The sequence below is a fragment of the Spea bombifrons genome, chromosome 12 (assembly GCF_027358695.1).
Source record: "Spea bombifrons isolate aSpeBom1 chromosome 12, aSpeBom1.2.pri, whole genome shotgun sequence".
Lineage (NCBI taxonomy): Eukaryota > Metazoa > Chordata > Amphibia > Anura > Pelobatidae > Spea > Spea bombifrons.
In genome coordinates, this window is record NC_071098.1 from 4,287,232 (window position 1) to 4,314,335 (window position 27,104).

The window sequence follows — 27,104 nt, forward strand, 5'->3', positions numbered from 1 at the left end:
CGCTGTCACCATCTAGAGGTCGCTGTGATGCCCTCTGCCACCTGCAGGTCGCCCTCCTAGAGATCTGTGACTTCTTCTCCCCTGCAGGTCCTTTGGGGACCACTGCCACCCAGCTGCCTGGCACCTCATCCCTTTAACTCCGACCTCATCTGCTCCCTTTTGCCTCGAAATCTGGATTATATATATATCACCCAAAGGAGCAAGAGAGGCACCCCCTGCCACAGAGACACCTCTTTGCCCCCCAGGGGTGGTCAGATCATCCTCACTGCAAGAACAATTTATAGTTGGGATGTTTGATTTTAACAGGACAGTGAGGAAGAAGATAACCTAACCACTGAGGATCTACAAAAGCAACCTATTTCATTTCTCTCTACTTTCTGCTTTTTGGGATTCCTCCCCAACACACCTTCCTCAGGATGACCCCAGAATACTTCTTGAGGTCTCTGTTGATGATGATATTAGCGGTGTTCTCTGCTAATGCCAGCAACTGGCTGTAAGTTGGAAACTTTTTTTTTTTTGTAAAATGTATATTTATTTGCTTTATCACTGAATTATATTTAAAGGGAAAGGCTTTCTGTGTAAGTTGTTTCAGGAATCTTGTCCAGTATACACTGAATTAGTTGGACCCCCATCACAGCTCTTTGGGTCATCCTAGAAGTTCTGGGCTGCAGCTTCTGCACAACCTGTTCCAGATCCGGGCTGTCAATCAGCTTTACTGTTTTTTGCAATAGTCTCAAAAAAGAGGGATTTACAATATATTTGTAATAAAGCTAAATTGTGCTTTATAGGTATATATTTTTATATACTATATATACCATATACAGTGAGAACACTTGATGCAAGGTAGACGTCTCTGCTTTCCAATAAGGGGCCCAATTATATGTTAAATATAATGTAGGTATATATATATATTATATTATGGATATTATATATATATATATATAATATTATGTATATTATATATAATATAATAATGTTGTATATGATTTATAAAAAAGATACATTGTTTCAAAGGGAGCAGGTCCCCCGGATTTATAAAATGAGAATTTGGACAATTATTATGCCCTTCTCTAAAAAAAATGATGCTTTATAATAATATCAGTAAGATGTTAAAGTTCTGATCAATGATAAAAGAGGATTATTGGCCCTAGCATGGATAATGGGCCTGCTAGTGCACACGTTACACAACCTGCTTGCATGTTCTATAAGTAATCCCATACACATCTCTACAATACAAGGCTTGGAGCAATTATTATACCCCCAAGAATATATATAATACCCCCCCCTGCCCGTGAATATAGATATTGGGTGCTGTGATTTATAATCCTGGTGTGGATAATGGGCCTGCTAGTGCAGGGGACACACAACCTGCTTGCCTGTTCCTTGTGCAGTGTCCTGTAAGCAAAGGACACATCTCTACAATGCAAAGCATGGAGCAATTATTATACCCCCCAAAAATATATAATCCCCCCCCATGAAAGGATGTTGGGTGCTGGGATTTGTAATCCTAGTGTGGATAATGGGCCTCCTAGTCCATGGGACACGCAACCTGCTTGCCTGTTTCTTGTGCAGTGTCCTGTAAGCAAAGACACATCTCTACAATGCTAGGCATGGAGCTACCCCAGGCACTTAGGAAGTTGGAAGGCTGTTAGGATTATTTTTGTTGAAGTGTGGTATACTAAATCCGGCCACTCTGAAACTGATCCCATAAGGACAGCTAGAGGTCTGTTTGCAGATATAATCCCAGTTTCCTACACATATAATGCTGAAGTTACAATTTGCCTCCCTGCCCCGCACGACAGGTGACTCCTTACATACATGTAGTGCTAAACATGTCAATCCTTGCATTTTTATTTTATTTTTATTTTATTTTTATTCCTCCTAAACCAAACCCTTTATTTATTTATTTATTTATTATTTTTTTTTAGCAAGCAAATAAATCTGTTTGCAAGTAACAAGTTAATTATTATGACTCATCGGAACATTGCTTTTAATTGTTATGACTAATTTAAACAGGGATTTTAATTCATATTTTAGTGACTAAGCACTGATTTCGTCACCTGCTGAACATGAGATTATTGGTCTTTTTTTTTTGCTTCTGTAACATGTGAAAAATGATTGAGGCCAATTACAAAAATGCATGTTTTTGTGATTTAAAAAAAAATAATAATATTGAAATGTATTTCTAGATACAATAGGTATTAAGTGGTTGTAGGGTGACATAAATAAATATTATATATATATATATTAATCAATATTTATTGTACAGCACTATATATTGCATTAGGTATGACATATATATATATATAGTGTAGGTATATAATTTAGGGGATCACAAAGGCTACATTTATCTATCTCTCTATCTATCTATCTATCTATCTATCTATCTATCTATCTCTCTATCTATCTATCTATCTATCTATCTATCTATCTATCTCTCTATCTCTCTATCTATCTATCTATCTATCTATCTATCTATCTATCTATCTCTCTATCTATCTATCTATCTATCTATCTATCTATCTATCTATCTATCTATCTATCTATCTATCTCTCTATCTATCTATCTATCTATCTATCTATCTATCTATCTATCTATCTCTCTATCTATCTATCTATCTATCTATCTATCTATCTATCTATCTATCTATCTCTCTATCTATCAACACAAAATATTTTTACATTATACTACAGTTAATTGAGTTGCTACAGTTACAATATTAACAAAAATCCATGTATATTTATATATATATATATGTAAAGGGTTAATATATATATATTATATATATATTTATTTATTGATATTTATATTATATTTATTTATTTATTTAATAATATTATATGTCATTGATAATTTTGTCCATTGTAACTTTGTTTCAAAAGCAGATTGCTGATAAATAGAGAGTAACACTGGCAGTTTGATCCAGAGGTGCGCAGGCACGGCAGGGTTAAATTATTAAATGATGGGGTAGCGTAGGGTTTTAGGCCAGCTATTTTCCATTTAGAGCCCTGTACATGTTACACGCCACACGTCGGCCCATGACAAGTGCAAACAGCAGTATGTGGGAATCTTTTTCGTTTGGCCAGGTCATGGCTTTTACACGCAGCCCGGCCGCGCATGTCAAACCTTGGCCTACAACATGTGGCGCCCATAGGCGCTCATCGTCACTCTACAGGTTCAATGGTTTTATTGCATGGCGTGTTTTGCAACAAAATAACTAAAAAACCTGATTTTTTTTTTGGGGGGGGTTATCATGTCCTGGTAAAGGACCCCTAGTGGTAAAAACAGAGACCTCCCCCTGGGAGACGAACTGGTGACAAAACAGACACATTGACTCTATAGACTCTTATAGCAAGAGGGGATTTTTCATGCATTATTTTTTTAAAAAAATTGTTTTTCTTTTCAAAACTTAACGTACGGCGCTGAAATCTCAATTTGAACTCAATTTGTAATATTTAGTAATTATTAAAAAAAACGATGTCATTACATCTCAAAAAAATGATAGATTATGAGATTAATAAATGGATTGAGAGATAATAAATAGCTGATAGATAGATAAATAGATAGAAATTTACAAATATGTATGGATATGATGAATATTTTTGGGCGGTTATTTTTATTTATTTATAATATAGCAAAGAGTACTTTTTTATATATATTTTTTTTTAAAAAAACATCAATTTATTTTTGAAAAAATAAGAAAAAGAAAATTGTAGAGGAACTGGTTAAAGTAGTTGTTTTTTGAAGAAATCCCTGCATTCTATTAGTTACTGTTTATAGATACAGGGGCTGGAATTGATTCACTTGATTCAGTCCCAAAAAGAATCCAGGATTACGTTCTGTCCGCATTCTTCCTTTTTTTTTTTTATTCCAGAAAATGTCTTTCCAGGTAAACAGATTTACTATTTTTTGCGTGGGGATTTTTTTTTTCGCAGTGAGAAATATTTAGTCCGTACATTCAAAGGGTCTGACAAACCTAGAACTAGACTAAGACGACCCGAAACGTTGGGTAAAGAGGGCTCGGCTCACAAGAGCTTACAATCTAGAGGGAATGCTTCAAAAGCAACAAATAAATATACTATAGCGGCATTGATCTCCATGCCTCCGAGTGTTTGCAGAAGGAGCTTGTTTCAGCTCCACTTATGGAGGGTGCAGCACTCCCATTATTTGCAGAAGTTGTATTAAACAAAGAGTCATTTTTATCAGACTTGGCCATAGAAACTCGGCCCCATTCGGCCCCCGTCTAGTCGCCCGTTTCTCCTGCTGTAAAGACTCAAACCTTAATCAGTCGTTGGTCTCGTCTTAGATTCAGGAGCCGTATGTCTATCCCATGCATGTTTAATACCCTCACTGTATTAACCTTTACCACCTCTGCTGGGCGGCAGAAACAGGCCACCTTGTTATAGAGATTGCTGTATCACAGAAGCACCTTGATAAATATTATTATGCCGGTGAGATAACACGGAGGTATGGAGGCTTGCAGCAGCTCACGGTATCAGTCCAGCTCCGGTGTCGGAATTCCGGGTATCAGGAAGTGAGGTTCGGAGGTCCGACCAGCAGCTCCGACCCGGACTTGACGTGATTAACAATGAAGGAAGACCACGTTTTCACCCGGTGACATTCAAAATCCACGCTGACGAGGTGATTAACACGGATCTCAACGGGTTCAATCATTAATTGCGTTAGAGATGTCCCCTGAGGGCCGGGCCCCTGTCACTCGGGGTCACGGGGCCATTTCTCCGTATTTCTCTGATTAATGTGTAATCAGTTACTGTAGAGACTGAACGACGTGCGACGGTCCGTAAAAATATCCACTGGGTGTGCGGCCCCCACAGACTCGCTCGTTACAAAAAAACTGCACTCCCCCGGGACTCGAGGGGTTAAAAAATGTTTGCTATTCCAGCTGCAGGATTAAAAACGGTAACTGATGCGGCTCTCACAGGCATACCTGCCAAACGCCCAAGAAAGGGTACTTCTGTCTTTGTAAGGGGGGTCAGAGCCAAGACCGGAGGGCTGTAGAACCCTGCGATACCCTCATACAAAAAAAACAGGGGCATCAGGGGAGGAAAAAGGGGGGCAGTGACTGGTCAAACTCAACTTTTCTGTAGCGCAACAGCACATTACAGGTTAAGAAGTGTTAACCCTTTTGGTGGCAGGGGGTGTTTTTGGGAATGGGGGCTGTCAGTTTGTTACTCGCACCTGTACTAATGAACAATGCATTAAAGTCTCCTCTGGCATGGAGGGGGTTAATGGCATAAGATGGAAAGTAAAGTTTAGTAAATAAATCTGGGTGTAACTGTGGCTGCAGGGTCACCGGCCTGTCCGTAGGGGAATATCCCCGCTCTCCCTTTTCGGGACGCGGGTGGGTGGTCCTGCTGATGTCGGTGGGCGGTCTTTTTGATGTCGGTGGGCGGTCCCGCTGATGTCAAGGGGTGTTCCCAAAGCATTTTTGAAGGGGAAGTGGGCGGGGAGTGCAGCGTGCCGCAACGCTGTTTCCATGACCCGGAGTTTCTCCATCGTTGCCAGGTGACCCAGAGAAGCAGCGCTTCACCCAGAGACTCCGGGCGACACCACTGTATGATCAATTCATATTCCAGTGTCATTATTTCACAGCCAGCACCCTGTGTTTATACATTTGTGGAAGCTTAATACTAACTGGTGGTATATATAAGCTGATCCTGAGAGGGTGTTAGATAACAGAGGAACAGCCTCCCAGCAGAAGTGGTAGAGGGTAATACAGTGAGGGTATTAAACATGCATGGGATAGACATACGGCTCCTGAATCTAAGACGAGATCAATGACTGATTAAGGTTTAAGTCTTTACAGCAGGAGAAACGGGCGACTAGACGGGGGCCAAATGGGGCCGATCTGCCAACAGATTCTGTGTACTTTCTTCCTCCAATAACATCATTTTTTCTTTCATGTTTTCGGAGGATTGTTTGGCCTGCCTGTATATCCTCTCTGATGTTCCGGTATTATTAAGTTTTATCATGTTTACCATTTACTGGTTTTCATCTTTTTTTATATATTTATTTTTATATTTTTGATACTTTTCTGGATATTTTTAGCTGAGAGACTCGTTGGGTCACCGCAGTCGGAATTTCATAACTTTAACAAGTTCTTGTAAATGAAGCGGCATAATTACCAATCCCGCGGTGGTCCCGGACATTTAAACCTCTTGCAATCACATGTAATTAGGCTTTTAACGAGCGCTGATTATTTTTTTCCATTTTGCTGTCATCTACAGACAGCTTTATTAAGCCCTGAACGCGCAGTTTAAAGGATTTGGTCTTTTAGGATTCTTTTTTAAGGTAAAATAAGAGGTCTTCTGATCTCCGTTTGTGATGGGAGTGATAAAGGGCCATTGGAACCCAGGAGTGATGGGAGTGATAAAGGGCCATTGGAACACAGGAGTGATGGGAATGATAAAGGGCCATTGGAACCCAGGAGTGATGAGAGTGATAAAGGGCCATTGGAACACAGGAGTGATGGGAGTGATAAAGGGCCATTGGAACACAGGAGTGATGGGAGTGATAAAGGGCCATTGGAACACAGGAGTGATGGGAGTGATAAAAGGCCATTGGGACACAGGAGTGATGGGAGTGATAAAGGGCCATTGGAACACAGGAGTGATGGGAGTGATAAAGGGCCATTGGAACACAGGAGTGATGGGAGTGATAAAGGGCCATTGGGACACAGGAGTGATGGGAGTGATAAAGGGCCATTGGAAATGTGCGTCTCTTTCAAAAACAAGGACATTTGTAAGTGACCCCAAACTTTTGAACGGGGGTGTGTGTGTGTATATATATATATATTTTATTTTTTAATATAAAAATTCACCGTTTTTAGACGTTCGCTATGTCTCTCTTTCCCCTCCCCCGCTCTCTTGTGCCTCTCATGTTAATACCTAACTAAGTATTTTCGGAACATTATCATACGTGCTGAATGGCACTTTATTGCGCATTTAGTAGGATTAAGTAAAATTACTCCAGAAACTTTAATTTAGTAATCTAACCTTATAAGTAATTTATTTGAATACCGATAGCTGTTAGTAATAAATAGTAATGAAACCGTAAATCTTAAATTCTTTGCCTTTGTGTTAAAAAATAATCAACCAAAATAATTCTAATAAATCGTATTTGATAAAAGGTATAATAAAGGCATTAGACTACTGAACCATTTGAAGCCATTAAGGGGAACGCGGGGCCAAACGCAGCGGCATGTGTTGTATATTCAACTTTAGGGCCTGCCAGCAGAAATTCAGGCTGCTTGGCATGTATGCTTTTCATGTAAGAAGATTTTGTATTCTAAGGTTTGTAGAGGAACTTTGCTGAGAGGGTGGTGGATAAGTGGAACAGCCTCCCAGCAGAAGTGGTAGAGGGTAATACAGTGAGGGTATTAAACATGGGATAGACAGACGGCTCCTGAATCTAAGACGAGACCAACGACTGATTAAGGTTTGAGTTTTTACAGCAGGAGAAATGGGCAGACTAAATGGGCCGTCGGGGGCCGACTATGTGTCTATGTAGTATTTTTGGTGTTTTTAACGCGCTCCCGTTTGATGCCGTGAAGGATTTCTCTCGTTCTGTAACGTATATCCGTGGCAGATAAATCCGTGGCTGTTAATCTGCGATACCTGCCAGCCTGACACGGCCATACCGCTCAGCAATAAGATGCTGCATGATGGACGTCATGACAGAAACTGTCGTCAGAATCTAAACAGGACAGACGGAGGTATTGACCGTGAGCTGAGCCGCATAGCTGGCAATCCTTTGGAGGTCACGGCAGCGATTGGGAGTTGAATGTCCCGATACTTACAAAGAGCCTCGTGCTGTCGGTGTGTTGTAAGCACTGGAGCTCTAGCGCCCCCTGTACACCACATTCTGAATATACCCCCGGTATAAAACATCAGTCTCCTACTAACCCAAACCCACCCCGCTTTCTCTGTCTCCTGGGCATCAACCACCCACGACCCACCTCTCTCACATATCCCCAGTCTTCATGACCCCACCACAACCTACCATGACCCTACCATGACCTTACCATGACCTACCACGACCTACCACAACCTACCATGACCTACCACAACCTACCACGACCTTACCATGACCTACCATGACCTACCACAACCTACCATGACCCTACCACAAGCTACCATGACCCTACCATGACCTACCACGACCTACCATGACCCTACCACAACCTACCATGACCCTACCACAACCTACCATGACCCTAGTTACCACAACCCTACCACGACCTACTACAACCCTACCATGACCTATCACGACCTACGTTACCTTGTGTTGTATGTATGTGTTTTGTACAAATTTGCGGCAGCTAAAATCTGAAAGGCTGAATCAGTTACTCGATACAGACGAGACATTTCATTTCCAATGTTTTCAATTTGGGTTTTGGCTGAAGCCGATTCGATTCTCAACGCAGCTGTCCCGAACAGGAAATAAAATCAAGAATTATGGCTGTGGTTTTTAAGTAGGTAATAGAGAGAGTAAATGAAGTAATTGCCTCTTATTTGCTGTCAAAATCAGTTTAAACCAAAATATTACTTAAAAATGAGTATTTCCCCACTTCTAAATAGTTGTTCTTACCTATAACTTTCTTCCCAACTGAGAAGGTCTCGTGTACACGCTCACATACTGCTTGATTTATTGAGTATGTTATTATTATTACTCTTATTATTATTTTATTATTATTATGATGAGACATTTCGCAATTCATACCAGTGTCCAAAAATGAAGAGAGACCCCAACAAAACAAACAAAAACAAAGCAGAGAGCTCTGAATTTTTGTTTGCATTTCGTTGTTTTTTTTTCCAGTCTCACTCACACTTACTCAAGCTTTCTCTCACACGCTCTCTCACACTCTCCCTCTCATTATCTCCCTACCTTCCCCTCTGACCACTTTCATGGCCAGCAGCTCTGCTTCTTCTCTTGAATCTTCTTTTTCTTCTTTCTTCATCCACTTCTCCTCGTGTCTTCTTTCTTCGTCCACTTATCCGTGAGCCATGGGCTCTTCCGCAAAAGCCTCCGGGGCGCACCCTCTCTCCCAATTGGAGGAACGGGGGAAGAGGCTTTCCCAGTAGCTCCGCCCTTTTGCGGAAGTACTCCAAGAGGCCAGAATAGTGAAGAAAAAGAAGCATTTCTCCACCCCTCTTTCTCCACGACTCTATCTCCATTACTCCATAGAACTGCACAGTGGGTAAGCAGGACATCGCATTTCGTTTGAGGTCGTATAAAAAAAAGGAAACTGTACATTTTCTTCATTTCCTTATCCCGGTTTGTTTTCACTTGCAGAACGATTAGAATGTGGGAGAGGATCTTTATATTACAACGTACACTCCGTCTCTTCATTTATGGCTCTTCTGACTTTAATAATCACTTAACCTTTAGTCTTGTGGTTTATACGTAACCGAAGCGCTCAGCTGCAGAGCCCTTTCTGAGTAGTTGGGGGGTAACTGCCGTGCGTGGAAACCATTGTGGTTGAGACGGCTATTATGCTTCCATAACATAAATTTTACAGTTACAATTACAGAAGTCAATATCAGGTACAGATGTCAAATTTATGTCCGACGCTGCCGAATTCACTCATTGTAATGAAAAGACTAAATAAACACTTTGGGTGTGTTTGGCTTCCGATACGTGGGGGGGGGGGTTTACGAATTGAACAATGGTGGTTTAATAATCTCAGATTCTGCACGATTATATATTTTATTTCCTTGGGAAAAGGGATTTTCAAAAGGTAAATGGAGAGTTTACCATTTTTTCCTTTATTTAGAGATTTATAGAAATATTTCTGTATTCCTATTAGAAATATTTGCCTTTAAGACCATAAATGTAAATAATCTGCCCCTCTTGAAATAATACTGCAATGACATCACAGGTGGGAGGGTGTATGATGTCATACTCTTTCCATTATTTCTATAAGTTGCTTGTTGCCACGTTCCACCCACATAACACGCTAACCCCAAATGCAGTCACCAAACGAGACCGGTGGTCGGTGCAACTGCGGTGACACAAAAATAAAAATAAAAAATTAGCTTTATAACTTTTTTTACCAAGAATATAAAGTAGACGTCTGCAAGATTACAGAACACACACAAAAAAAAGGAATAAATTAGCATATCAGTTGGTATACCCGGTGAAACCTCAAGTTACTTTAAGGTTTATATCCCTATATTCTTTTTTATCCGGGTTTTAACCCTGAAAGCGCCAGCCGCATTCCCTTACAGTGTTACGCAATCCCCATTCCCTCGGAGCCTTAATTAACCTTGTAATGCCCCCCGCCGGTCTCACAAACAATATTCGGAAAGATCCTGGCTTTCAACAGCATTACAGCGGATACGATGTAGCGTTTCACAATGTGTCACCTGCCCCTGAGTGCGTAGTTCTTTGAATACCATAGCTTGACACGGCGCTGCGTCGAGTCTCGCTGTTCCAGTAGGGGGCTGGATTAGTGATTCATTTTCACATTTAATAAGGCATCAAATTTTCCATAGCTTACTGTAAACAAGTTGAAACCCGTAGAATATGTAGCTATACTGATAATTAACAGCATTTTTTTTTCTATACAGAAAGAAAATTAATGCCCTAAAGGGGGACATAGCCTGGAAATGCAATAAAATTTATGCAGAAAAATTTAATTTTTTTTTGTAAACTGCTTGTATATCAATTAATATCCAATTTAAATCGCAACATGTATTTTTTACAAATATTTCTTAATGTAAGATGGTGTAATTTGCATATGAATAAATATGCATAAATTTTCTCAGTACCCAATCTGAGCTGGAAAATTGTTGTATAATGATGCAGCGATTGGCTTTCGTCTGTCATTACAAACTACTTTTAAGTCAATATACACTGACACCCACATACTAAACCCGCCCCTGAGGAGCAAGTGTGCCACTAGGGGCGATAGAGAGTCCACCAAATATCTAAACCTATTGGGTTTGAGAACTATGGCTACTCACGGTTTGTATCGTGATGGGACTTGACTTGTTTTGGAGGTTCTGATTATATACTGGACATGTTAGAAAAGCTATCCAGATGAAGGATCACGTTATAATCCTATGGTTACCAAGGTTGTACAGACCAGATTACATTTTCAGCAATCAGAAGTCTCCTTCTTTCAACACAGTTTCACCATTCATTATAAGCCGGGCAGTAAACAAGCCGGTGGTGCTGAATGATACAATCAGGAGCACATCAGCTGCTGCTACCAGGTTTATATTCGTGGAGTAGGTCAGCTGTCCGTATAGATAAATATCCCCTGACATTTATATACGGAGCTGGGGTCTTAGAGACAGAGGAGTCGGGAGAGGAATTACGCTACAGCTTACAAAATGTATAATACCAAATCATTCTGTCGCCCTTCTCATTCATGGAAGAACCTTTTTAGAGATACATTTATCTTTTTAGAGATACATTTAACTTTCAGCCAATCGGAACCTGAAGAGGATCTTCTAAAGCATAAAGATAACACAGATAAACCATCGGCTACCAAGTTGTTGGTGGGCTCCTAGCGGGTGCAAAGGATCATGGGTATTAAGCAAATGTGGTATTTTTCCCCCCTGTACCTAAAATGTTTCATTGTTGCCTGACCCCTATGTTGCCCATCGTGAACCCGCCATTATTGTATCCAATTATCTTATATAACTTTACATTTTCTTTCGTTACATTTTTAAATCATTTTTTTTAAATGGTTTAAAAATAAATAAAAATATATTTCATTTGAGTTAAAAAGAAATGATTATAAAAAAAACTTCACTTCATGAATTACAGTTTAAAAACGATTAATTATGTTACTAATGGATTTATTCCCAGCCTAATAACCGATGCCTTCAACATGATTTATAAGTCCTTTTTCCCTCTAATGATATCAAGTTAGGTAAAAACGTAGAAGATTCCAAGGCAGTTAAAGATGGTTGAGCAATTTTTATTTATGATATCGTCTTCGTGTCACAAGCTGGACTGCTTTTTTTCCGTCGGTGTAACAGGAAGTTTGTGTTATGTAAAATGAATAATTAACATGGACGTTGGGCCGTGTTATCATTCTAAGAAGAGGCCTGTTTGGGGAAGCCCAAATAATCGCAAAATAACCAAGAATAGAAACACTTGTCGAGTCTAATACTTAAATCCAATCATGTTTTATGCTTTCTGGTTAGAAAATAGGATTTTGGAACTCCTCATTTCTTGTAGGATGATTTGTATGATTAGAACTTAATTAGTAAGACTTGACCTGGGGTGGTCAGGGGCTGTTTCTATTGATGGATCAGCGGGGGGGGGGGGGTATTATAGTTATGCTTTGAATTGGCCTGGGAGTTGATCAATCTAGATGCGGACTTTCGGTCCCTGGAAAGAGAATTCCCTTTGGAGATCCAGCAGAGGTCTCCTAGACATGATGGCCACTAAGCCTCCTTAGATAATGTTACTGCTTCACCTCCTTCATCTCCATTGTATGCTGAGATAATAAAGTAGACCTCTATGGACTCTTTCTGACCTCGGCTTTATACGTTTTCACGTGGATACTAAATAAAGTCCCCCGTTGATTCCATGAAAGGTTTCTCTAATACAGAAAAATTCAAAGCATGGTCTTATATAACTGATGTATCAAAGAGGATGTGAGATCATGAGATACTATGTATTTAGGATGCAAGCTGTGTAGCCAACCTAGAGGTAGACTAGGTGGGTCGAAAGATTCTTTTCTGTCGTCAAATTCCACGTTTCTATGGTTACGGTTGTCACATTAAGATACCAATATCATTGAGGGATCTGTAAAGTGTGAGATTGGAATCAGCAGAAAGTCAAAGCAAAGTTGACCTATATGGACAAGTGCGAAGAAAGAGCCATTACCCCAAATCACATTTTGTGAAAAAGATTGTTGCTGACATAGATCGGTTCTAGTGGAAGGAAGAAGAAGGTCACGACACATAAAGTGGTTGTTGCTACAAAGCAGCCATATGTTGAATATTAACTCAAGAAGCTTGATACATATAAAAGTGTCAAACTGTATCCTCCGTCTTACTTAAAGATGACAGGTCCCATTATAATCAATGAATAATCAAAAATAAAAGCTGTCTTAATATCGTGGAATTATTATTTTATGGAAACAATATATATATATATATATTTTCTTTTCAAATGGTTGGTGGGCTATATGAGTGAATTCCAAAAATGTTACCCTTTGCTTATAACTTCTAAGCTAAACTTTAACCTGACATGCTTTGTGTCATGGTAGATCATACGTGTTGGAAGCAAAAATATATAGGTTGCAGAGGGTGATACACAGAGGGGATTTAAGCATGCGCAGGATGGACACGAAGCTCTGGCCAAACATCAAGGAAGGTCGGAGGTCTTAAAGCAGGTACACAATGATCGGACCATATGGCTCAGAGGTCTCTTATAAGCATTCACATCCTATGTACGTAGAATACGCGGGGATACGGCCCTGATATATCCCCAAATTAAACATTTTCTTTAAACCCATTTGGAGCAACATTATCTCTTAAAACCTGCGCCTAACGCAGACCCCCAAATTAATTATAACGGTGTCCGTCGCTCAAACTAGGAGAGTCCTCTTATCAAAATCCTATAGAAAACCAGAGAACAGACAAAAAAAATAGACATTTACATCTTCGAAATAAAGTCCCACTTAGAACAACGCGTGAAAAATGCACGGAACTCAATCCTCTTTCCCTCGGAATGCCAACGAAGACCAAATTGTATCGGATATTTTTTAATAAACATCAAACTGTCTAATAAACGTATTCACAAAAAATACAGAATTTAAATGCGAGCGCAAGTCTTTTGGCTACAATGTAACTTTTTTTCCGGAATCTTAAGTTCTGTTCGGGGAGTCCGTATTCGGTCTGCACGTAGCAGCTGGTAACTTTATCAATAATCTCGTGGCATAGAATCTCCTGACCCGCGGCGGGGTCTAGAAGGAGGTAACTCGATCAATAAGATGAGTTGGTTGGAACGTCCATGTCTGGATCGTGTAGCAGGTGGTAAATCAATAATCTGGTGTAATCTAAAGTGTTAGCGCTGGGGGTATACTGGAAGATAAATATGGTGTCGCGTTGGTAGGAAAGGACGTTGGAATAGTTGAGACCGTTAAATCTTCTTGTGGGCATGTCTGAAATGTATAAAAGACTTTCCGTGAACCCGATACCATGGAGTCGGAAACATTCGTCGGTGGAGGTTGCGTTCTGTGCGAGCAGCGCTGGCTACGTGGGTTTGTTACTAATGAGACTATAAGTATTCCAGAAGCTTAGCACATATTTTATAGTTCAGCTTTTCCACCCCCAAAAAAAATGAGTTATGGGAATATATAGAATCTTAAGTTTTTACCGGTGGGCAGGGCTGCTCCAGGTACTGCTTGGGTTCGATCCACGAAGCGTAATAACGTTAATCGTTCCTCCCTTCAGTACTTTATATTCCTAGCTACGGCGAGATTTCATTTTTACCTCTGTTGCTGTATTTAACATAACTAAATGTCGCATTATAAACATTGTTCTTGGTTCTAATGAAGGTCCAAGCCCTTTTAAAGAACTTTTTTTTTATTGATGTCAAACTTTGCTTTATTCGTATTTTTTTTTCAGGGAACACTTAATTGGCATGCGGCGCGAAAGTAGGCGCTGATAGGTTGTCGCCATAGAAACGGAAAAGACTTCCTGTGATACGGGTCCTCCTGGCCATGAATGTGTTATGTTTTGGACCTTAATTCCTGTGTGTTGTAACATGTCGTTGTGAACGTTTATTTAGGAATTATTATTAATTATTATATTATATTAGGAATTTTATTACTCAATTTATTTGAATTAGGTACTCACTAATGAGCGTACCTGGAGCCCCCCTTGTGGGACGCTAATGTCAGTTGGCGGTCCCTCCAACATTTCGGAGGGTCCTGCTGATGTCCCCGCAGCGACCCCGAGACCTGGAGAAGCGGCGACATGGAGATCTCCTGCACTCTTGGCGTGTATAAAACAGTTAGAGAACATGCAAGGTACATCTCCTAAAGGTGCCCTCGGCAGAGAAGTTTTACACTAGGGTGCTGTCCTGGGCCTGAGAACCTTGTCAGCTGCCATCCGTCTACTGATCTCTAGGATATAGTGTCATATCCAGGGGCTTCATGCGTCTTCTACAGGGTAAATGGGGCGGTTGGGGCGATCAGAGATCTCCCTTGTAAGTGACCCATTGAGCAGGGGTCCACTGCGTAGGGCAGCCTGTCTCCGGTTTTGTGGCAAAGTGACTGAAGCCCCCCAGACCTGCCCCCAATATACGCCGGTGGTCCCCAGTTAAAGAAGACATATAACTCCCATACCCGCTCTCACACCCAGCTTTTGGATACTGACTCCTAAATCCTGTTTGCTCACAAAGCCAGAAAAACAAAAACCTGTTCAGGTTGAAAAGGTTTTCCCAGCGCTGCCTCTCCCGCTCCGTTCATTTCGATTTGTCACAATTAAAACGTTTTAAACAATAAGGATAATTTACCAAAGCCCAGAAAACGTCACACGGAGACAGTGAATGCACCTCCATTAATCAACGCTGTATGTGGCAATAGATACTGACGTTCGGCAATTAAAATAATCGTACGGAAAAGATCCAACGTTATTACAGATTTGGTAAAAGGCCAGAAAATTGTCCCTCTCCTCCTATTATAAATAATGTGCTTATTGCTATAAATGTGAAGTTAGGGTTTGTTTCCTTCTCAAATCATTGAGCCTAAGGTTTGATAAGTCAATAAAACCATGTATTCATATATATATGTGTGTGTGTGTGTATATATATATATATATGTGTGTGTATGTGTGTGTGTATATATATATATATATATATATATATATTAGGGAATATACTGTATATCATAAGCCTCTTATGGTACGGTGACCATGGAATCCCACCACACATGGTCCTGTTGACATACTATAAATTATCTGCGCATGGTGATACAGGTTTATCCCCGCCAACCCAGAAGAAGAAGAATGAACGTTAAGGTAGAAGAATGAACGTTAAGGTAGAAGAATGAACGCGCTCTTCATTGAATCTGTAAAAGTCATTGGTTAAGGAATCAAAAACCCCTAAATCTAGATACCCCACGGTACAAGGCCAGGAGGTGGAAAAGGTTCTGTAGGTGGTGAGCGCTGCTACAGTTCTTCGAATCGGGAATCTTGGGTGGAAGTTGTCGGAAAGGAGATGTTTGTCAGAGGTTAGAACATAGAAAAAAAAAACAAGTGAGCAGTGTGGCAGCTGGAAGCTGGCACTCGCAGCTATTCTCTGCTTACTTTGGCTGACTCCGGAGACCTCTGGCTTTTCCTAGTAGTACTTGGATACCGCGGTAATCAGGATTTCTGACAAGATAGATTCCGAGCATGGAATGCGCATCTCTTCTCTATCGGCCAAAATAAAATAAAAAAAAGTTTCAGGGTTGTAAGCGTGAGGGTGTATCGTGGCCTTAGCTTCCTGCATGATATGTCAGAGGGAAGACGATGGATCGCTGGGAGAGAGACAGATGGATTAGGAGGCTGCCAAGATTAAATTTACGGGAGGGGAAAAGTTTCCAGCTTGGAAGAAAAGTTGGATTGTCAGCTTCATTGACTGTGTGTGCAGGTTCCTGAAACCAGAGCGCCCTCCGATTCAAAAACCCTCGGTCGTTTTGGGTTGCGTGTGTCGGATTTCTTTGCGCGTTGACGTAGAAACAAGGAGGCCATTTTCGTGGTCAACCCCATGTAGATGCATCAAGTGATATCGCCAAAACATTCTGCAAATCAAACGGAACGTTCGGAAACTGTTTAAAATAACCTAGCAGAGCCTACGGCATGAACAAAACCAAATTCACATTTCACTGAACCAAATTATCCCCCCACCCTTTAACAGCGCCCCCAAAACATCTTCTGGGAGAACAGAGGCCATAGGTATCCATCTAAAGAGAGTCTCTGGTTGCCAACAACGTTGTGTCGATAATAGTCTCTACCGCTGTATTGCGTTACGGTTGATGGTATTTGATTGACACCCACTGTACAGCGCTACGGAATTTGATGGCGCTATATAAACAATAACTAATCATAATCTACATTCCCCCGTACAGGTACTTGGCAAAGCTGTCTTCTGTTGGAAGCATTTCAGAGGAGGAGACGTGCGAGAAGCTAAAAGGGTTAATCCAGCGCCAGGTGCAAATGTGCAAAAGGAACCTGGAGGTGATGGACTCGGTGCGCCGCGGGGCCCAGCTGGCGATAGAAGAATGCCAGTATCAGTTTAGGAACCGCCGCTGGAACTGCTCCACCCTGGACACGCTTCCGGTGTTTGGAAAAGTGGTGACACAAGGTAAGAAACAAAGTGTCCATTCTAACAAGTATTTAAAAAAGAAAACTGTATTTTTTATGCCATTATAGGAGATTGTTTTGAGGGGTTTTATTGGTTTTGGGTAAAAACATTATTATCTGTTTGGGTTCTAGAGCGGTGCCTCTAGAAGGTTTGTATGTTTCGTGATACTTTGAGACAAAAAAACAGAACTATCTACTTAATTTTCATCCGTCTGCAAAGTTACCTATTTTATATAAAAACATTCCTTTAAATTTTGAGAAATCTGGGTTTTTGGCATTTACTATATATACAGTATATACAGTAAATATATATATATATATATATATACATACATATACATATCATGATTATAATATATATCAGTTTAAGCAAATTAAACCTTATAATGTTGGAAAGTATTATTTTTAATGTGCATGTTAGCATTTTGAATGAACCGTACAACTTCATGGCAGATCGGCCCCCTCCGGCCCCCGTCTAGTCGCCCGTTTCTCCCGCTGTAAAGACTCAAACCTTAATCAGTCGTTGGTCTCGTCTTAGATTCAGGAGCCGTATGCCTATCCCGCGCATGTTTAAATTATATATATATATACTGTATACTCTTTAAATGACAGCCTTTTAAAGCAAAGGCAATCATTTGTCTTTGGTTATAAAAATGTCCATTTTTAATATTTGGTGTTATTATAGCACTCCTTCTCTAATGCAATAAATATGATTTTCAGTAAAGGAACTTTCTTCCAATTTTCCCGATGCGCCCCGTAAATTATTAATAGGAACCAGGCACCCAACCTGATAATAAAACCTAAAAATGTAAGCTATTTAGACTTATGAGCGGAACGGCCCAGGGTCAATAATGTAAATATTCCAATTTCGTGATAGGCAAAGCTTCGAGAATCCAGGCAAAATCCCAATTCCTTTCACATTGAAACGATCAAGCATTTTATTTGTAGGCATGCGAGGTGTGCGGAAAATCACCGGTGCGACCATAACGGATAAAATGCAGCAATTACAGGAAAACTGTGAATATGAATATTTCTATGGATAGCAGAATGTCGCAATATTGTCTGAGCTGAGTGTATGAATAAAGGGAACTTCATTCATGTACCTTTCAAAAGTTTGGGGTCACTTAGAAATGTCCTTGTTTTTGAAAGAAAAGCACATTTTGTCCATTAAAATAACATGAAATGGATCAGAAATCCAGTGCAGACGGGGTTAATGTTGTAAATGACTATTGTAGCTGGAAACGGCTGATTTTTTATGGAATCTCTTCATAGGCGTACAGAGGCCCTTTATCACTCCCATCACTCCTGTGTTCCACTGGCCCTTTATCACTCCCATCACTCCTGTGTTCCAATGGCCCTTTATCACTCCCATCACTCCTGTGTTCCAACGGCCCTTTATCACTCCCATCACTCCTGTGTTCCAACGGCCCTTTATCACTCCCATCACTCCTGTGTCCCAATTACCCTTTATCACTCCCATCACTCCTGTGTTCCAATGGCCCTTTATCACTCCCATCACTCCTGTGTTCCAATGGCCCTTTATCACTCCCATCACTCCTGTGTTCCAATGGCCCTTTATCACTCCCATCACTCCTGTGTCCCAATGGCCCTTTATCACTCCCATCACTCCTGTGTCCCAATGGCCCTTTATCACTCCCATCACTCCTGTGTCCCAATGGCCCTTTATCACTCCCATCACTCCTGTGTCCCAATGGCCCTTTATCACTCCCATCACTCCTGGGTTCCAATGGACTTTTGTCACTGCATAACTTTCTAATGTTAACCACCCGTCCTTCACAGTAGTCTTAATGTAACTACGGCCAATCATCTGCCATTCAAGGGGAGGAGCCAGTTAGAGGGGTGGAGCAATCAAATATCTTTTTAAATATAATTTTAATGAAAATATCTGCCCTAACTGCCGTAACCGGCTACCCTACCTAGAGCAGCTGTCGCCTTGACTGCTAGCATGATGTATGGCGGTGCACACGTGTGTGTTACTGCGCGCCATCGCACATTCCACTCTCAAGATACGTGTTACGGAGCAGACTTTATTCCTGTAAATATTTGGTTTCATTAATGCAGTTGTTAACTTTTTCAGTTTAGTTGATTGCGTTTTACATGGAAGCTGTTTACTTAGGAATCTTATTTGGTTACAGAAAGACGCATTTTCTACAGGAAATAAAATATATTTCCACGCTACCGTAATTGCATTCTTTTAGAGTTTAGGGCTTAGATTTGGGGTGTTTACAGTCAATATTGTTTTAATTATTGGACGTACCTGGGAACTGCGGGATGACCCGGAGTCTCTGGGTGAAAAGCTTCTTTATCGGGGAGCCGGGGGAAGCATTTTAAGTCCCTGGGCTGGACAACGTCACTTAGTCACGCCCACTCCCCGCCCAGGTTCGGCCCTCTTTAAAGTCTTATAGGGGCTAGCCAAGCCCCTCCCAATCATAACCACACCCACAGAAGAGGGCGGGAATCGGCAGCAACCCAGTATTTAGTCTACATGCCACGGTATGCTAATCCCACAGCGCACTTCGTATACTATATCATTATCCTTTATATAGTGCCAACAATCCCTGCAGCACTTCTTACAGTCCCTTCATTCAAAAGGGTCTGACAGAACTGAGAGACTAAGACGAGCCGATTAGGTAAATCGGGCCCAGCTCGCAAGAGTTTACAATCTAGAACGTTTTCTCATTTAGATACGAGGACAGATACATTTGCTTGCAGTAGTGCTTGCATTGGACCTGAGAACAGTATCTGCTCCGGTGATGTTGGGAGCACAACAACCTGCAAACCCAAAAAACGAAACTCCGGACATAACGTTTTATTATAAATCAGCGCAGAAGATATTTTTCTATAAATTCCTTCTAAACAGAACTCTGGACGGAGCCTTGTTATGAGAACTAGCGATATTTCACATTTTCCGTGGCTGATAAGATATTTATTAAATAAATACAAGCGAGAGGCCTGTTTATTGAAATCTCCCTCCATCACGTGACTCGGGAAACCATAATATTTTCAGTTCATCTTCTGAATATTTTCTCTGTTTCGGAGGAATTTATTTGTATTTTGATTTCTATTCGAGAAATAGAGAGATTTCCTGCATATCGCACATTTTTAGTACAAAGATACAGGAGAATGGGGCTTTTTCTTTCTTAATTTGTTTTTGTGCAGAAACAGATAACACGGACTTTTATTTATAAACTAGAGCCGGAACAGCCAGAGACGGCGGATTTAGCGATCGTTACGGTGTAACAGCGCATGCGCGGAGCCGGTGTATTAAAGGGACGCTCCGGCCATCCTGTGCACGTTAATGCATATAATAGCTGCGTTGTCCCTTTAAATTTAGTCGAGGATTAATGACCCCCCCCATGCTTATGAGAACCCTCTCCTGCCAGATTCCCTGTTTCAAGCAGCCAATCAGTGGCGTGAATTTTCAGACCACAGAGAATGAGGGCAGCTGCAGCTCAAGAGTTGCAGCTTCTATTTAAATAAGTATTTTTTCATTTATTTATTATTTTTTAAGTCTAGTTAATGATAGTAGGGGTTATGTGAATTCCATGAGAGCGCTTCCCTGTTTCAAGCAGCCAATCAGTGAATTTTCAGACCACAGAGAATGAGGGCAGCTGCAGCTCAAGAGTTGCAGCTTCTATTTAGGATAAGTGGTTTTTTTTTAAGACTAATTAATGCATATTATAAAAACGACATTATTTTTAGGGGACTGTCTGGGACACTGGAGGGTCCCTTTAACAGCAGATATATCACTCTAACAGCGCTATTTCACAGATGGGACGTGAAACCTCAGCTCAGCATGCTTGTCGGGCATTAAATATCTTCAAGTAAAAGTGTCCTCGGCTCCGTTTCCGTTGCGTTTTTGCTGACTCACACCACTCTACTACTGACTGTTTTTACTGCGGTTGTCTAAAGGATTCGGTGGGGGAAAAAAGGCAATTTATGGTAAAATGGTTATTTCCTATTAAATTCAGGACAGAACATCATTGTTTAAAGCATCTGAAGAAGCAGCTGCAAAAAAGGAGAATTTATTTTCCTTTCCTAATTATGGTTTGGAGTTTTGATATTTAAGTTAAAACATTCCAAAATAAATGAACTCTTAATTAAAGGGACATAATAGGGAAATGACAAAAAAAATACAAAAAAAATACAAAAAACATATATATATTATAAATTAAATTGTAAAAAAGACCCTTTTCTTCTCTTACGTCATCGGTCTTATTATATTAATCATAGTTAAAGCGTAAAGAGATATAAGAGTCCATGACGTTGCGTGAAAGTCTTTAAAGGAACCCCGAGTATATTTTCCGGGTCACAGCGCACTCGGTGCCGGTGGAGAGGACGCTTTGGTTCTTTTGACACGCGGTATTCATGCTTTCGCTTTGCACAGGTGTTAGAAAAGAGATCTATCTCAGTTCTCCTGTGGTTGGGTTATTTTTAAAAGCCCAGCTAAAATTAAATAACCCCCCGGCATCGCAGGCGGCTCTGGCTCGCAAGCATTTGGTCATGGAGTTCATTACTACAGGTTTAATAGAGATCTCTCGTCATGTGGTCGCCTCCAACACCTCGAACCCGTTGGGTTCCCGTCAGCGTTGGGTCTTCACCGTTCTCTCAGGGGGCAGACTTGGAGTGTATGCGCAGAATTGGCTTCCTTGGTGGAAATGGATTTAGCCGTCCATGGTGATACCCTTTATCGGGTCAACACAGAAGAAGAAGATGTCTTCTTCAGTTGGAGAGACCTCTGAGGTCCTGAAAGCTCAAGCGACTCCACATCTTTTTGTTCCCCCAAAGAAGAACGCGCAATGGCGTCCTTCCAACAGGAACTACTTTTCATATGGCCATCGTTCCAGACCTCTGGGTAAGTTGTCAGGCTGTCTGACCTCACATGTTCTTCTTTCCACCCCTTCTCTCTCTCTCTCCAAGCTGGTCTACACCCTGTGCGAAAGTCCTAATGGCTGCAAGGACCCATTGGCTTAATCCTTTGGGTACATTGGCTGTTGTAGATGAAAACTTGGTTTTAATGGACAGATAAAGCAATGTTTTCATTGGTCCACTCAATGAGTGTCATTTGAAGTCACTTCATCCTTGAATGGACATTTCTCCTTTTTTTCCCTTTTTTTCCTTTTTCCGCTATAAAGGAAAACATAGATTTTCGAGAAAATATCTTTATAACATTTATAAAGCAAAAATACTGATTTACGTGCCACGTCAGTCATATAAGTTACAGGAAACCCCCCAAAAACCCATTGCACCATAGCTGATCCATCAGCCGTCTCTCAACATGATTTCTGCTGTTTAAAGGAATCCCAAACCTCTGCCGTGGATACGGAGGGGATACGTGGTTATTAATAGCCCCTTTTACTCAGTACTCGTCATTGTGGGTCAGAATTATCACAGCCTCATTTTCCACGCTGGCAGAACTCGCCGCGTTTGCGGTAATAAAATACAAGGCGAATCTCTGCCACCGAGGAGCACCACCTCCAGGCTTCGCCTTCCTTTACTCCTTTCTTCTAAGGGGTTACGTGAAATAGAAGCGGAAGGCTTGTGGCTATTGAAATTCTGGAATGGAAATACCAGCGGCGCTACAAAATCAGTCTTTTTCTCTTTTTTTGGGGCAACCACAATGTCAGACGTAGCACACGAGGCTGGAGTTAACCTCCGTTGACTTGGACGGGATTCAGCCACCGCTCTCGCTCGGAAGATCCTTCCTCCTCTGCCGCATTATCTGCACTGTGGGGTGGCCACCAGCCAAAGGTGACCACCAAGGTTGCCCCACTCACGATCACAAGCTGCCTTCACCTTAGGCTTTAAAAAAAGATCGACTAAACGCGGATTCCTTAGGAAACTCCTTAAATCGACGCATTATTTCATCTGCCCCAATTACACTAAATCAGGGGTTCCGTTTGCCAGCGCGGTTAAATGATGAATGCCTGATACACATCTGAATGTCCTAGGCATGTCCTTAAATCATTAAAATTATTCAGTGTTATTACCAAAATTATTTTTTATTTTTTTACGACCAGAAAAAAAAAAAACCATCCCGTGGTAAATTTATCATCCGTGCTTCACTCGTTTGGACGACGGAACGCTGGAGAAGACGTTCTAATGAGGGACATAAATATTAGATAAAGGGGATATTCTGCCACGTAGTTACAGAAACGACAGGAACAACATTTATACGACCGACGCGGCTGACCGACTTATTCATAGGGAGGGGCAGCGCTTTTGGGCAGGGATCTTGGAAAATAATACAAGGACTCGATATATATATATATATACATTATACAATATATACATATATACACTATATATATAATTCAAATTATCGTAAGCAGAGCCCCAGGGTTTGCATTATTCCTATAATAGGGAGCTCTATAGCGATATGCAAGAAATATTCCATTGTACAGCGCTGCGGAATATGGTGGCGCTATATAAAACAATAAATAATAATCTATTTGGGTGCAAAGGCTCAACAAGTCCCAGGAGCTAACTATTTTACTGCAGGTCTTATTTTTTACGCTTCTTTCTATTGCCGCCATGCCTTGGGATTTAAATCCTTTTAATTTGGGCAACCCGTCTTATTGACGACTGAAATAACGCAGGATATATAGCAACAGATTGTAAGCTCACAGGAACAGTGTTCTATTCTCCTTCTGTACCAATATGCCTTAACGTGTCTTACTGTTACGTTTAAATTGCCTTTTGTTAAATATTTTCACCATCACCGATTGTAACAGCGCTACGGAATCTGCTGGCGCTATACGTAATGTAAATGATTTGGGGAAAAAATATAGATACAATGTATTTTGACAAAATGATAATGGCTGTTAGATCCGAGACAATGCGGTTCATCTTTAACGCGTGACTATAATGTTTCGTTTAGGGTTTTAAGACTCATCTGCAGAAGAAAATGCTTTTTTGGGCGAAACAATGTATTATCACTTTTTTTTTTCCATTAAAAATGTGAAACATTGTAGAAGAAATAGCTATTTCTCTGACATTCCCCACCAACGATGATTGTTCTCTCGCTGCAGGGACCCGCGAGGCGGCTTTTGTCTACGCCATATCATCGGCCGGAGTCGCGTTCGCCGTGACCAGAGCTTGCAGCAGCGGAGACTTGGAAAAATGCGGCTGTGACCGGACGGTGCATGGGGTCAGTCCACAGGGTAAGTGCTTATATACTGAATAACAGGACTGGTACAGGACAGTTTGCAGGGATGAGACGGATGAGATGCTCTCCTGCACACCAGCTTCTATAGACCATGTCCCGTAAGGGTCAGCCAATCGGCACCGGCCTGTACATCACGGAACGCTGGGCGCCAGCGATGGCCCGTCTTCCATTATGTCTCCCGTCTCGGGAAGGACAATCATTTTTTGGTCATTTCACACCTGGTTGCCGCTTCACGAGTAAATGTTCTGAGGACGCCTATTAAAACTTTAAACCTGGTTAATAAATTATAGACGAGCAAAATACTGCGAAGGAACCGAATTACTATCAAGTAGATGGGGTAATGATTTATAAGAGAAGAAAGTCACAACGATTCGGCTCCTTAATTAAAAATGAACCTTTATGGTGATGGGTAACGGAAGGTCTCTGGTTCGTGTTCCTCACGTCTCTTCTTCCTTTATTTTTAGGGTTCCAGTGGTCCGGCTGCTCGGATAATATCGCCTACGGGGTCGCGTTTTCTCAGTCGTTCGTCGATGTCCGAGAAAGAAGCAAAGGCGCGTCCTCCAGCCGGGCCCTGATGAATCTCCATAATAACGAGGCGGGGAGGAAGGTAACTGTTTCAAAGAACACATCAAAGCACGGCTCACTTACTGCAGATTACAGATCTGCGATTCGATTAGCGGGGGATAAAGAGCCGGTTTGTCTTTCACGCCTGGCCGGCTCGCTTTGGCTCCAGAAGTCAACATTTGTAGACGCCATATTCTGTAAATTCTGTTATTAACTTGTTTTAATCATAATAGTCATTATTATTAACTTTTCCAGTTCAGCTGTTCAAATTGGCATGGCGTTAAAGGTGCTGTTCCACTTCAATCCTAAACATTAAGTGAACTCTCTATGCCATCTCCCATCCTCCTCATCCAGCTCCTTAGCTGAAAGAGCATTATGGGAGATGTAGTCCTGCAGCAGCTGGAGGGCCGCAGGTTGGACGCCCCTGCTCTGTGCTAAGCAAATAAGAGAGATTTGGCGTTTTATTTTTCCCTCTACAGGTTTATCACATAAAAAGACCTTTAAGGACCATTCACAGTAACTATGGCAACAGGCTTGCATTGGTGTCATGTGACAAATAAATGAGGCCAAATCTTATACTATTAAAGCTTATTTCTGCTAAGGGCTTGGGCATTCAGCAGGGATAGTAATAATGTTCATATTGATACATTTTATTATAAAAGGGTTTTTTTAAGAAGAGTTCATGAAATAGCTACTATAATCATTTTACCTATTTACAGAAATACATTTTGTTGCAAAGGAGACAAATACTTTTGTTGCAAATTTTATATATATATATATATATGTCTTGTTACTTTGAACCCTGTGGAATCTTCTTAAAGAAACTATCTTTTATTGTCAGGCCATCTTGAACAACATGCGAGTCGAATGCAAATGCCATGGCGTGTCCGGATCGTGCGAGGTGAAGACGTGCTGGAAAGCTATGCCCCCGTTCCGTAAAGTTGGTAACGTTCTAAAAGAAAAGTTTGACGGGGCCACGGAAGTGGAGCAGAAAAAGATCGGCTCCACCAAAGTTTTGGTTCGCAAGAATTCTCAGTTCAAGCCGCACACAGACGAAGACCTGGTCTACCTAGACTCGAGTCCCGATTTCTGCGACAATGACTTAAAGAATGGCGTCCTCGGAACCACAGGCCGACAGTGTAACAAGACTTCCAAGGCCATCGACGGCTGTGATCTCTTGTGCTGCGGACGGGGGTTTCATACAGAAGAGGTGGAAATCGTTGAGAGGTGCAGTTGCAAATTCCACTGGTGCTGTTATGTGAAATGTAAACAGTGCCACAAAGTAGTAGAGATGCACACGTGTCGGTGATCAACATTTAAAGAATAAAAGTTTTCATCGCAATGGACAACACAGATCACTCCTGACCACCAATGTCATTCCTCCCACCATGACAGGTGACACTACAGAGACTTCAAATAAAATGATAAAGAGGGGGCAATAGATTTTTTTTTTTTTAAAGGATATTTAATGTCCCGCAATGTCATTGTTGTATATTTGTGTTCTTATTTATTGCTGGCAAATAATGATGCCGTGGGTCAGTACTTACCATCGACACATGGTGGATCTTCTTCTTTTTTTGTTGCTGCTTCTACGTGGATGGAGACTGAGAACCGACCTACAAAAACTGCTGAAGGAACTAAGTTTTGGAGAACAAAACACAAGAGAGAGAGAGAGAGAAACTCATATAGGATGACCACTATCCACCCTCTTATTCCAGTGACACCTAACTTTCACGAAATGACCAAAATGACTAATAGAAAACCTGCATTATATTTTTAAATGAAAACAAAAAACGGTAGCATAGTTATTTTGTATCTATATCATTGTATATACAAATATATATTCATGTTTTGTACTACAAATATTTCCGAATGAGATTTTAACAACTAAAGTGCCTACCGGTCTTGGGATTTTATAATTATTCCTTGATGGGGGCAAAGAACCAATGGACAAATGTGCACATTTGTCGTGTCCTTCAGTGATATAAACCAGCCAATAACGTTTGGTGTA

The 27,104-nt window shown here is 41.0% G+C and overlaps 1 protein-coding gene across 1 annotated transcript; it reads left to right on the forward strand.

Moving 5' to 3' along the window:
- WNT4 (Wnt family member 4) lies at positions 1 to 27,104 on the forward strand. Its single transcript, XM_053452116.1, has 5 exons — positions 1 to 493; positions 17,106 to 17,341; positions 24,393 to 24,524; positions 24,994 to 25,136; positions 25,935 to 27,104. The coding sequence occupies exons 1-5, from the start codon at positions 417 to 419 to the stop codon at positions 26,400 to 26,402; spliced, it is 1,056 nt and encodes a 351-aa protein (XP_053308091.1). The 5' UTR covers positions 1 to 416; the 3' UTR covers positions 26,403 to 27,104.

Bases quoted from the DNA above. Each gene is read 5' to 3' on its own strand.
- WNT4 (XM_053452116.1), top strand. From the start codon at position 417: ATGACCCCAGAATACTTCTTGAGGTCTCTGTTGATGATGATATTAGCG. The intron at 494-17,105 runs GTAAGTTGGAAA...TCCCCCGTACAG, and splicing joins GCTAATGCCAGCAACTGGCT to GTACTTGGCAAAGCTGTCTT. The intron at 17,342-24,392 runs GTAAGAAACAAA...CTCTCGCTGCAG, and splicing joins TGGAAAAGTGGTGACACAAG to GGACCCGCGAGGCGGCTTTT.